At 40.6% G+C, this 13,938-nt stretch overlaps 1 protein-coding gene across 3 annotated transcripts in view; it reads left to right on the top strand.

Moving 5' to 3' along the window:
* The first annotated feature begins 3,543 nt into the window (after positions 1–3,543).
* LOC106898852 (arylsulfatase D-like) overlaps positions 3,544–13,938 on the top strand; it is a 22,925-nt gene continuing 12,530 nt past the window's right edge. For 2 of the 3 annotated variants that reach the window (XM_014960375.1, XM_014960373.1), the window contains exons 1-4: positions 3,652–3,790; positions 9,987–10,136; positions 11,656–11,777; positions 13,579–13,701. In XM_014960375.1, the coding sequence (XP_014815861.1) occupies positions 3,786–3,790; positions 9,987–10,136; positions 11,656–11,777; positions 13,579–13,701 (400 nt within the window). In that variant the 5' untranslated portion in view covers positions 3,652–3,785. Of the gene's footprint in view, positions 3,553–3,651; positions 3,791–9,986; positions 10,137–11,655; positions 11,778–13,578; positions 13,702–13,938 lie in introns of those variants that run through there. The other variant, XM_014960374.1, reaches the window with a different exon arrangement.

Genomic DNA, 13,938 nt, shown 5'->3' with positions numbered 1-13,938 from the left:
ATGATTTCTGCCAGCCTTGGTTCCTCATATTTTCAGGAATCCACCATCAAGGTGCTCACTGTGAATCTACAGTGACCAATGTCATTACCCTTTAAATGGCAGGTTTGGTTATTCTTATGGATTGTCTTTTATCTTAGTAAATAGCTGTCAGATAACTTAACCTCTAGGACTGACGAGAGCCTTCAGCGGGAAGCTCTGGCTCACATAATTGGCCTCATTACACTCACTTTTGCTTTGAATTACTTTTTTCTTATCTTGTGGGAGACAGCATGATCTACTGACAGTTAAAGTAGATTTCCCTGCAAATATACTTTTGTTTCTAGGGCATCTTGCTTCTCTGTTTGAATGTCTTGAGAAATGAAGGATCAGTAAGTCTTAAGCCAAGACTTCAAAAGTAAGAACGACTTTATATTAATGATAATATTATGTCTTCGTTCCAAAAGATGAGGTAGACCAGAATTTTCCAACATCATTTGCTCTTTTCAAGCACTGAAAATTTTTTCAAGCTTTCACATTTTGAAACAAAATTGTCCAGACTAAACAAATAAGTATTTTTTTTTCCTCAGGAGACCAAAGCTTTTTAAAGGATTGCAGCCAAAGACAGGAGTGGATTGGCATCCCAGAACAGCACATCCTACAGCAAGTATTTAATGCCAACTTCAGTTAAGAGCCCACCAAATTAGTCACATCTGATTGTACTCAAGCCACTGACCCACGTAAGAACTACAAGGAGGCTTTGTCTATTCTCTGCCCAGTACTCCCCAATCCAGGGAGGATTCATCATAATTTTCAGTCTTTCCACTTCTAGCAGTACTACTTCAGGCAAGTGCCACAATAACAAGCCACATTAATTTCTGCAAGGTATCAAAAGCCAGGGAATCTTACCTGCTGTGCAAATCACATGTGTCTCTGGAGTTTTAAACTTTTCTCCTTTTTCTTCCATGCACGTGTCAGGAGACACTATCACAGCACCTGTAATCACAGCTGAAAAACCAACACAGATCTGCTGAAGAGCAGAGACTGATTTGTTATTCTAATAACTGTTCAATTAATAATATAATTACTACATTTTGACAAAAAAAAATACATTTTGTGTAAAGTACCAAATATCTGAAATAAGTGTCTTTAAGTGCAGTGACTGTTTAGTTGTTATGATATGCAATCAATCATACCAACAGCAGTATACTCGCCAGGCTCTGATTTTAAATAGTGTTAGATGGGACCCATCAAATATTGATACAACAGATAGACAAACGTCATTTTAACCTTATTACTTCTGAGTCATCACTGACTGCTGATGAACATTTTCAAAAGTAGAAATATGTTTATGAATTTTAATATTTAACACTTAGGGGCCCAGCCCATTCTCTATCTCTGCCCTGTGTGACAAGGTCTTAGTCGGGAACTGGGTCTCTATATATGGCAGCAAAAATACTGCTAACAAGGAGCTCTCTTCACAAAATGGTCCTTCTTTGCACTTGGGCTTTTTTTGTGATTGAAAATACAGCTCGTGCAAACACTGATGTTTAAGCTCTGTGCAATCGGCCCATCCATGAAGTTTGGGTTATTGTGGGGGCTGAATTTAATGCTGGTCTCTTTGGTTACTCCTATACGTTGGGTATCCAGAGGTCACTCAGAGTGATTACATCACTCAGTTTGCCAAATAGATTGGTTTGAATAACAATAAAACAGCCTTATTGTAAACCCCAAGCTAAAGGTGTTAAAGTCATAAAAATGTCAAAATAACCTACGAAGACATGACAAACAACGCTGGATAAAAAAGGTCAAATAAAAAAAAAAACTTATCTAAGGTTAAACAATGCACTTTTCAGTTCTGTGGGGAGAATAAAAGAATAGATATTTATAACGTAAGCCAATTAAAACTGGTTAAATCAATAAAATTACATACTAAAATATTCACACAAAACTAACATCAAAATAGCAGGTATTTTTTTAAAAAATCATATTCAATTTATATGAAAGAATTTGAGAAATCACAAAAAAAATATTCATAATCAGGAGATAATATAATTGCTTTATTTCACTATATTTCAGTCTTTCTCTGGAGGCCAAACTGAAGATGCTGTTGCCAGGGAGGGTTTTAAAAACATCACATTATCTTACACGGCTTCCGATTATGGCAGATGGTCAGGGAGACAAGATGGAAGAGCCTTTCTGGCTGAATGGAATTGAGATTTCCACAGGTTTGAGAGTCAGGAACGGTGTGATGAGATCTGCACTGGAGTAAAAGGGCCAAAACCAAATGGCTACTTTCTTCACCATGTCTTTGCACAGTGGATTCCTTCCTTCAGTCTTGCTTTGTAACCTAGAAAATTTCTACTGCTTCCTGAGTTGTACCATTTCCACTTAGTTCTTTCCAAGTCCATAAAAAAAAATCTCTTTAGTATTTCTAAAGCTTTACTTTAATATCTGTTCCTTCATGCCTGCAAGCATCCTTCTCTCCTCAGGAGTATCCTTGTCCTAATTTGATCTGAAAGCTCCTTCCTTGCACTCTCATTTCTTGGCCCCATTCCATGAGCTTCTCCCAGCTTCAATTACTTCTACCAATTTCTTTTTTTGGGCAGAAATTCTTTGCTCTTGAGGAACAATTGCTACTGCTGTATCCAGATAAACACTTAAGTCTCTCATGTTCTCCTCAAGACTCCTGCACTGCACCCACTGATGATGCTACGAATCTCATTGTATCCATACATTGTATTTATCAAGATCTAGTTTATAAGTTCTGATTGTTTTCTCCACCCTGCCATAGTATTTTGTATTATTATTTATTTTGGCCTCTGGGTGATAGTATGTCTACACCAAGAACCTCTATCCTTTTTTTCTGGGTTTCTTAGAATAAAATCCTTATGCAGTGGATTACAGCAGGACACATTTGTACCCTATTTTTAAACCACCATAAGCACACGTAGCCAGTAAAAAGAGGTGCCCGGTGCCCCCATGGGCTTGTGAAGTTGTACGACAAGCCAGACTGTGCAACCACATGAGTATCAGAGCTGGCACAGGAGAGAACTCACAGCCAGAGAAACTGTAATAACAAAAAGAGGAATTAGCCTGCCTGACACAGTTTGTATGCACACTCCAACGTGACTTTGCAATAATTGATTTTCTTTGATCTCAAGGGGGTTAGTTGGCTCACCCTCTGCATTAGCCATGGCTATCCTGCTTCCATCCACATGGCATGATGTAGCCTATAGTGTCAGTGCTCGTGATTTACCATCTTCCACTCAGTTCCCACTAAAGCTCTTTCTATTAGCCTTGGCTGTTATAGGAGCTCTGTCTCCGGCTTCTATTTTAAAGCAGTTGTTCCTTACTCACTAGTTGCCAGCAGCAGGCAGGGAAGCCCTCCCCTGCGGCAGGCGGGATGAAATACCTTTGACCAGATTTTTAAAGGAGACCGACGCCCACTAATTACTCTGATAGGAATATACGAGCCGTGCTTTTGAAACCCCCTTTTTAGAAGCCAAGATCAGAAAGCCTGGAACGAAGAGGAAAGCAGGAGCAAAGGTTGTCCAGTGAGTGAGCGAGCATGGAGTAAGTAAAAGATCAGCTTTTTTACTTAAAAAAAAAAAAAAAAAAAAAAAAAAAAAACATAAGGCGGGATGAAATACCTTTGACCAGATTTTTAAAGGAGACCGACGCCCACTAATTACTCTGATAGGAATATACGAGCCGTGCTTTTGAAACCCCCTTTTTAGAAGCCAAGATCAGAAAGCCTGGAACGAAGAGGAAAGCAGGAGCAAAGGTTGTCCAGTGAGTGAGCGAGCATGGAGTAAGTAAAAGATCAGCTTTTTTAAAAAAAAAAAAAAAAAAAAAAAAAAAGTTATAATTTTAACATAAATTGCTTCCGTTTTTTCCTCGGGGGGAGGGGGAACGACGTGAAACTTTCCTGCCTCCTTTACACAAAGCTGACAGTTCTTTGGAGCCGGGGAGTGAATTTTCCTTGGCTCCCAGGGAGCCCCGGCTCCCGGCGGGATGGGGATGGGGGCGGCCAGTGGGGACGGGGCTTTCCCGGGAGGCATCCAGCCCGGTTCCCGAAAGGCATTTTTTAGGAAACTGTGCTCAAACAATGAACTCTGTCCCGCGGAGCTCTGCTTTCCTTGGACAGTGTCCTGCCTCTGCTCTTGCCCTGCTACCCTCCGGCTGTGGGGGCAGCCCAGCCTCTGCCTTGCAGGGGAGCTGCTCCACCGGATCATAAATAGCAAAACCAAGGTGTGAGCGGGGTTAGAGTGCGCACATGGCAGGTAGAGGGGGGGTTACAATAATTAGCAATCTCCCTTTTACTTCCCTCTTTAGTATTTCAACTTGAACTCCAGTTTTTGGAGTTAGGGTAGGTGGTGGATGGCAGCTATTCTGCTTTTAGTATTGCTAGAGGTAGTGTGGCTTTACAATGGCATCCACCAAGTAGCATTTGCTTCCTTGTGATCCTCACTGTTTCTCTAGCAGCCGTGCTTCTAGTTGCCGCTCTTTTAATCTTGCTTGTCTGCTCTGTTCCTGTCTCCAGTTTTCCACCCTCGTGTATTGCTCTTGTCCCAGCTGTAAGGAAAGCTGCATGTTCTTAGCTGAGTAGTTTGAAGCCAGAAGGCACAATTAGATCATTTAGACCAGGGAGTGCTAATCAAGAGGTGAAAATGCATGGCTTAACTTAAAGCTGAGGGGCAGACCATCTCTTGCTGGTAATGCTCTGACGGCAGTGTCCTGCTGTGCAGCAGTCAGGCTAGAACAGGGTAGCCACAATAAACTAAGAAATGCGGGTTGCTTACCACAAGAGTTTGGGTTACCAACAATGCACAATGCTAAGTGGTAATACAATACTATAAACATGGTAACCGATAAAAACCGTTGATGTTATGCAGGTCAGTAAGGACTCTGTCCCCTCAGTGAGCATTGTTGTAGTTGATTCCCTGAGACTGTAGAATGGACAGGAAAAAACCAGGCTATTGAGCATCCCCTGATTTTTAGCGTCTACCTTTCTTGTAAGGACTTCCCTTGCTTTATGGTTGATGAATGGCACCTGTTTCTGGCTCACCAGCTGCAAGCACTGAGCAAGTGACTGCGTTCACACCAGCTGGGAGCTTTTTCTTTCTTGTTTCACTCATTCGTAGCCTTCTCCTTTGTTGGACACCTGGATGCCTAGAAGCTACAGGAGAGAGGAAAGGGACAATAAGGTGGAACAGTATGTTAACATATGTTTCTTTCAGAGGCACACTGTAAGATGAAGCTATTTTTTTAATTACATTCCAATATACTGTTGAATGTGTAAGATATTTTTATAGAAGGTGGAAAGCAAGTGTTTGTTTTAAGCTAACGGCTAAGCAGCAACATACCTCCACAAGTTACTTGAAAATGTTTGTCCTGATACTTATAATTTATTTTTGTTATATTTAAATAAGCGGTAACGGGTTTAGATTTTTGTTCTGTTTTTGCATCAGTGTGCAATTAATGTTTTTCAGTAGTTGAAGTTAGACAAAAACAAGAAAGCAAATTGGTTTGCTGTGTCTGATTACTGACAAGAGCTTATTCCGAATTTTTCAGTCAGAGCTGTATGTCTCAATGTTTTTAAGAATGAGAAGTTCCTTTCAATTCTGGTTGATTCCCAGAGTGAGTGGTGGTATTGCCAGTCTTCTGGGGAGGAAGGTGAAATGTGAGATATGCCTGGCTTCAATAAACTTTTTGGCTATGGGCAGATATTTTTGAAGCGGAGGTTTGTTGGTTTTTTTCTTCTCTGTAAGACATCAAGAAGGATAGACTATAATCTAGGAATATATTCAATATGTGCAATATTTGGAGGATGGGAGAACTGCCTGGAGCCAAGCTGCAGTGGGCAGAGGCAGCTAATTTTTTAGCAGTTTCAGGCTTGCAGCTTGCTTTCTGTAAAGCAAAGCTGCAAAAAAAAAAAAAAAAAAGTGGGGGGTGGAGGATGTCTGTACAAGACAGCTGGCTAGCAAAAACTGTGTAACACTCTTTGCAGTTGTTACAAGTCCGTTTGAGGTTGGTCCACCTACCCTAGCCAGTTAAACCAAGCAAGAGCTTCCGTTGCTAAATCTCTTCAAGTGACTGTTGAGGCACTGCAAGCTTTGTGGCATTCATGGTAGGTTGAATGAATTGTATTGTAAGTTGATTAAGCTTTCGTAAATGGCTGATAAATTTGGAGAAAGAAGTGGTAGGGCAGTCATGTGTGGTATCAGCTGCAGAAGAGAATAAGTTTGGGATAAGGTTTGCAGACAACCAAAATTGTTTAACTAAGGGAAACGTGTCAACACAAAGTTGAGCTGGCCAGTTCCTGCTGTTCATGGCTCTGGAGGATTTGGACTTGTTTTGCACGAATGTTTAGACTGAATTATTATAGAGTCCTATGACTTTATATGTGGAGGTACTAGGCTGAATGACTGATGCTGTGTACTTCTGGTTGTAAGTGAAATAATATTTGTAGTTAATAATGACATTTGAGAACTGTTCAGTTGAAATTAACTAGTAACAGCAGTGATAAATTGCAAGACTTCACATGCTATCAGCTTGAAAATAACCAGCCCTAGCAGATTTTGGGAAATCCACTGTTGCATCCAGTAATTCTTTAGGAAGTCTTCTGTTAGAGTAATTTAGTATCATCACATATATTCAGTCCCCTTTGTCTGTGCAAAGACTAATCCTTAGAATTAGTATTTTAAGACTACTTTGGGATTATATGAATCAGAATTTATATAGTGGGGAGGCTTATTAGTGTGAGAACTAAAAGTAGTCTTGAAATAAAAAAGGAATGGTTTGATGAGAAGCAGCTTCTTCAAGACAAGGGCCACTTTCTTCAGGTTATTTCAACTCTTCAGGTAAAAGTCTTAAAATTAGTTTTTAAGGCAGCTTAGAAAAAGCTTTAGGCAGCTTAGAAAAAGACATCTCATTAAGTAGCCTGTTGTGGAAGATACTATGGATTTTAGATCAGAATGTTGGTCTGATCATGTTTATGGTGAACTGTTTGATTCCAGCTAACTGCCCTTTATGCAGAGTCCCTTAACTGTGTTACTTTATAATACTTTTGTTTCTTCCACTTAGGGTACACAATCATGATTATATTGCGCTCTTCTTGGACACATGGTTGAATAATAAACCACCTTGCTTGCAGAAAAAGCATGCTCTGTTTGTCTGGCTTCACCTTCCTAATACTGGGTCTGTCTCGGCAAAATTGATGAGCTTTCCGAGATCTGTGTTTTCTCCCCATGAATATATGTACTAATTAATCTTTTACTGTCTTGTTCTCTCAAAATAAAACATGTTTTCCCACTTTTGAATCATTTATACATGATTTTCTGCCTCCTCTCCAGTTCTCAAACTTCACTTTGAAAATAGTCTGCTTTTGGTCAGTACACAGTTTGATCCTTTTAATCCCATCAGTGCTCTTGTCTTTGAGGTAAAATAATCTCACTAGTCCCTCTTTTGTAAAGAGATATAAGGATTGAGTTCTTTTTCTTCCTCCAGCATCACACTGGTGACTGTGCTCAATTTGTTGCTTACTATAAGTTTATTTTCAGAATCGCCGCCTACCAGGAGATGATTGCAGTGCTACCTTGCACAGGCATTGCTGCCATTCTCTAAGGCTCCCTGACTGCGAGTCCCATACTGTTCTAAAGTCTCTCTCTTTGTACAAGCCCTTAGAGAACTAGTCTAAGGTGCCAGGTTCTTACACAGATACAACTTCATTACAAAGTCTTGTAGGAGGAGCAGATACTATGGATGCTATAATCTCATAATGCTGTAATTCTCATAATGCTGTAATTCTCTAGGCATGCACTTAACAGCAGTATCACCTTAGAAAATAATTCTAAGGCAGGTACAAGCACCAAATTATACAGTTCAGGGTTTTTTTCAACATCTTGTTTGCCTGTGTGGATGGTTTCTAACCTGTCCTCAAAAGATCATTGTCAAAAAAGCTGTGGGAGCTCAACTGTGGTGTAAATCCGTCTTAAGTCTTGTAAATAAAAGTTAAAAATTTTTAATTTATTTTCCTAGTGTTTTTTCTTGTATCTTCCTAATGGTTTGCACTTACCCGATTCATTAAGCAGATGTTGTAAAATCACTTAGTAATGGTAGCTGCCAAATAATTTTTAGGACCATCTTAACTACATACTTATTTAACATCTTCATGTTTTTAAGCAATGAGAGCTGTCTCCCGAGTGAAAGTCTCTAGCTATACCTTTAATGTTATCATTTCCAGAAGCAGCTTTTTAGGTAATTCTGAAAAGGTTTATTGTTGTACATATGTATCTATAGACATGTTTTGTTTTCTACTTTCTTTCAACCTGTTGCTTTCAAGATTTATGTGTGTTTAGTAACTAAACATTCTTGCTTTCTTCCTCCCTATATTGCTGAAAGATGATCACTTTGAGCTCTAAGAATGGTTATTTTATAATGTACAGTGATGCTACATAACAGCTTGGAACTACAAGCAGTAGGTTACCTGAGATGGAATTTGCCCTTGACCCTATCTTAATCCACAAACAGGATTATCACAGGGATCAGTAAATATCCAGCACTTAACACCATGAGAAAACAAAGTCCCAGGATGGGGCTGCAGATGATTGTTTGGGCTTTTTTTTTTTTCCCCTTTTTCTTTTTAATGTAACAGAGAGAGGTAGGGAGCAGTACTGTTGTCCCCAGCTTGGAAAGAAGGATGCCCAACTGATTGAAATGTGTTGTTGGGGACTGCTAATTTCTAGGGTCCTTTAGAGACCTTCCTCCTGCAGTTCTAACTGAATGTATTAGTGCTCTGAAAGGATTCATGAAACCAGTATAATGCCCTGTAACTCTTAAGAGATACAACATTCGCAAATTGAAAATTCTCCTTTCCTTAAAATGAGTAATCCAAGTATAGCAACGGGAATTGCCCACACTGCCCTTAAAAAGTAAGGTTTCTCCCAAACTCCCTAATTCACTGTTTTAACTTAATAATAGAATGTGCAATAACCGCCGGCTGGAACTTTGCTCTTGGATTATTAAATCTCCATAGCCACTGGTTATTTATTTACAACTAGGAGTTCAGAGTCATATTTACAGAAAGTCCAGTGTGTCGTGTTTCCCTGTCAAAGGTGATGGTTTCTTACTTATTCAAAACCATGTTTTTGTATACAAGATCTTCATACCAAAACTGTAAATCCTGGAAAGATTTGCAGGAGCTTTCTCAGTCCATGCTAGAGAGTTGCTGCAGCCCCATGTCCTACAAAATTAGTACATATTGCAGTGATAACTCTGCCCAAGTGAAACATCAGTCCAGGATTAGGTTTTAAGACTATCGATCAGCAATACTTACTTGGAGAACACGTCACTTCAAATGTTCTAGGCATATTTACATAAAAAGTATAGTGTGTTAAAATTTAAATTCTGTTTTCTGCAGTTATTAAATGTAGTTGACGCTGGTATGGGGCCTGGTTGGCCTCTTAGAATGGCAGTAGAGGAGATGGCTTCAAGTTCAAGTATTCTTGAGTTGGAAGTGAGAGTTTGTTTAGATTTTTCCATTTCTCTCACAAATATAACTAAAACTGTTTTATTCACTGGAGACAAGGCATTAAAAAATGCCAGAGTGACTTTGGAACATAAATTCAATTTTCATAGATTTATAAAACTTAAACCACTAATTTTTCTCAGTTCTTTGAAGTTTTTGATACATTTTGAAATCTATGCAACTGATTAAAAATGAAAATTCCTGGGCGAAATAAGATGACCGCCTTCACTTATGTCCGTCCTTCTTGGGCTGTAGAAAGGCTACTGCAGCCTCTCTGACTAGAGTCACCTAGGTGGTAGAGATGGAAGAAATGGGACCAGCAAAACTCTGTCCTCCTCCTTCTGACTGGAAGTGGAGCTGGGAAACAAAGTTCCCCACTATTTTGTGTTTCGTGCTTCAGATCTGCTGCCAGATGGCTCCCATCACTCTCCAACCTGTACAAGTCACTTATGTAAAAAGTTATTTTGTTGTGTTTCAGGAGGTACCTGCTAACGGCTCTGACTTCATGTTTATTCTGGAACATGTTTGGCTTCAGTGCAGCTATGGGCTCTAAACCAAATATACTTCTGTTTCTGGCTGATGATCTTGGCATTGGAGATATAGGTTGTTATGGGAACAATACCTTAAGGTAAAAGATCTATCTGTACAATATATTTAACACGATAGAACACCTATCCTGGGTAATTAGGCCTAATTATAAAATAAGAAATGTTCTTAACCTCTTAATCCAAGGCTATAGTAATTGTGTATTTAAGTACTTGTATATATACACGTAGGGTTGGGGCTAAAGTAAACAGTGTGCAGTGAAAGAAAAAAAGAAATACCGCATTTTCATTTGGTTTTTTAACCACCCCTTCATCCTTTGTGTTAACTCTCCAGCCACCTGTTTTACTATTACAGTTACTGTTTTCTTTCCTCATGCATAGATTTCATCCTTCCTTTTCACGTGTAGTTAAGCCTTACTCTACCTACCAAGAACTTTTCCAGAATACCTCATCCACTTGCTTGCTGTTTCCTCCAAAACACTTCAGTTCATGCAGACTGACCCACATAATCTATTACATGATTATGTGCCTTCAAAATTAACAAGGCAAAACAGAAGTGACTGGGAATTGAGAGCATGGCTTACAAGCCTCAACTCATGTCCTCCAAACAGAGCACAGATGCTTTGTTGGCATGCTCTGGTTGCATCTCCCTCGTGACGTTGGTGGTGTTGTGTGGAGAAATGGGAATGTGCTCGTGGAACTCCATTGTCATCCTCTGCTGGTGCTGAAGACAGGTGGAAGGCCTCTTTCACTCTTTGTGGTGCTGTAGTCCCTTCTTCTCAGAGAGTTAGGCTCCCATACAAATGTAACTATGTAAAGATATCACTGTATATAACTATGTGTATAGATATATGTCAAGAGGATGGGGCCGGTCTTTTTTCAGTGGTGCCCAGTGACAGGACAAGACAAAACAGGCAAAAACTTGAGCATAAGAAGTTCCATCTAAACATGAGGAGGAACTTCTTTCCTTTGAGGGTGGCAGAGCATTGGAACAGGCTGCCCAGAGAGGTGGTGGAGTCTCTGTCACTGGAGATATTCAAAACCCACCTGGACACATTCCTGGGCAACCTTCTCTAGGTGGACCTACTTTGGTGGGGGTGTTGGACTAGATGATCTCCAGAGGTCCCTCCCAACCCCATATCATTCTGTGATATCACTGAAATAAATAGTACATGTTTAAAACATGGAACAGAAAATCTTAGTTCCAAGAACTCCAGACACCATGGGAGATTCTCTGGCTCAATGAACTCTGAAATTTAGGGCCCAAATGTTTTGGTGAAAGCGATCTGTTGGAAGTATTGGAATAGAAAAATATCCTTCTTATTTTTATTTTCAAACTAAGCAGTAGCCATAATATCTAGGTTTCTTTTCAGTGTTGCCAAATGCACTCTATGGCTGTGTCCCTAGAATGGATTCTTCAGTGGCTACTACCCACTTCACCCGCAATATCAAACTTATTAATATGTCAGTCCTGGAGTACGTAAAGATGAGATTATTTTTTTTTTTTTAAGGAACTATTCAAAAGCTGTAGTTCTTCTTGGCAGTTTATTAAAACAAGTTGTAGATTACCTTGCTTCTGTTAAACTTGAAACTGTTTTTTAGGACCCCCAACATCGACCGCCTGGCAAGAGAAGGTGTGAAACTTACTCAGCACATTGCTGCAGCTCCACTTTGCACTCCAAGCAGAGCAGCTTTTCTCACTGGCAGATACCCTGTTAGATCAGGTTAGGCCCATTTTGAATTACAAATTTCTGTGTATGGTGCTGAGGTACTACAATAGCCAGTAAGTACTGGAACAGGAGAATTCAATATTTCCTCAAGCAGAGGTAGAAGATACACTGCTAGAGGCTCAAACTTACTATTAGTAACTTCCGAGTGGGAACCACTGCCTCACCAGCTGACAGATCTTTAGCCTGACTTTATAGGATGTGGGAGCTCTACATGATGAAAATAGATAGGTATGGAGAAACGCCAACAGCAGGAATATCTGTCATTTCTTTACTGCAACGCAGCCTAGAGAAAACCGATGAAATTCCTTTTGATGGTGATGGTTAGAGGTAAGGGCTTGAAACAGAACTTCCAAGAGAAATGGGTGAGTTCACTGCCAACAAAGTGAAGAAAGTAATAGAAGTCCAATGAAAAATGGAGTGTTGCATTCATTCCCCACCTACCTAAGGTGCCTAATGGAGGACTTCATAGATATCCTGCTCTCAATAGGTGCTATATAGGAAAATTACATGCCTACATTGAGAGCTCAGTACAAAATCAGTGTGTTGAGTGAACTATATCTCAACTAACATGATACAACATCCCTATGAGGAAGGGAAATGCAACTGTTATATCTCATTTTAGATGAAGAGCAGAGAGACTAAATTATCATAGTTACTCAGAAAGGCAGAAAATAAAGCTACTCTATACTATCACCAGTGATTTGGTGGTAAATCTGCTGCCAAGCAGTATTCGTTTTGAAATATGACTCTTGACTACCTGAACTACTTAGACACACTGATGTGACTGTATACAAGATATGCTTGTTTTTACATCTTTTTAATGACACAAAACTGGGAGGGGTGGCTGACACAGCAGAAGGCTCTGCTGCCATACAGTGAGACCTGGACAGGCTGGAGAATTGGGCAGAGAGGAACCTGATGAAATTCAACAAGGGTAAGAGTAGGGGGCTGCACCTGGGGAGAAATAACCCCATGCACTAGTACAGGTTGGGGGCTGATCTCCTGGAGAGCAGCTCTGAGGAAAAAGACCTGGGAGTCCTGGTGGACAACAGGATGACCATGAGCCAACAAAGTGCCCTTTGTGGCCAAGAAGGCCAATGGCATCCTGGGGTGCATCAAGAAGAGTGTGGCAAGCAGGTTGAGGGGGGTTACCCTCCCCCTCTACTTTGCTCCGGTGAGGCCCCGTCTAGAGTACTGTGTCCAGTTCTGGGCTCCCCAGTTCAAGAAGGACAGGGAACTGCTGGAGAGGGTACAGCAAAGGGCTACAAAGATGTCTAGGGGCCTAGAACATATCTCTTATGAGGAAAGACTGAGGGACTTGGGTCTTTTTATTCTGGAGAAGATAATACTGTGGGTGATCTGATCAATGCCTATAAATACTTAAAGGGTGGGTGTCAAGAGGATGGGACCAGTCTTTTTGCAGTGGTGACCAGTGATGGGATAAGAGGTAATGGGCAGAAACTTGAGCATAAGAAGTTCCATCTAAACATGAGGAGGAACTTCCTTACTCTGAGGATGGCAGAACCCTGGAACAGGCTGCCCATAGAGCTGGTGAAGTCTCCATCTCTGGAGACATTCAAAACACACCTGGACATGTTTCTGTGCAACCTGCTTTAGCTGGACCTGCTCTGGCAGGGGGGTTAGACTAGATGATCTCCAGAGGTCCCTTCCAACCCCATATCATTCTGTGACCTTGTGAGGAACTCTGCTGGCTTCAGGTTGAGCTCCTGAGAAGGAGGTTGCTGAGAGCAGTCCAGCCTCTGCCAGCAGGACTAATCGGAGCTGTTTCTGTCAGGGATGGCATCCAACAACAGGTATCGAGCACTGCAGTGGAACGCCGGGTCAGGAGGGCTCCCTCCTAACGAAACTACTTTTGCCAGGCTGCTACAGCAACAAGGCTATACCACTGGACTAATAGGTAAGGAGAAATGTTTTTGTGTGACCTCAAAGAATGAACTAGTTATATGAAAGGAATTTAGGGATTGTGTTCACCAAAAATGGTCAGTTAATTGCAGATACAAAACCTTTCCAAAAGGCTGATGGGGAAAAACCTTCTTATTTGCAAGAAGGCTAACAATACTGCAGTCTAAAGATTTTTAAGACCATGCTAATGACCTGTACAGGGCACCCCAAACAGGAAGAATTAAAAACTATC

Source organism: Calidris pugnax, unplaced genomic scaffold, assembly GCF_001431845.1.
Source record: "Calidris pugnax isolate Ruff unplaced genomic scaffold, ASM143184v1 scaffold188, whole genome shotgun sequence".
In the NCBI taxonomy this organism is placed as follows: domain Eukaryota; kingdom Metazoa; phylum Chordata; class Aves; order Charadriiformes; family Scolopacidae; genus Calidris; species Calidris pugnax.
This window is presented reverse-complemented; position numbering and strand designations above follow the sequence as displayed.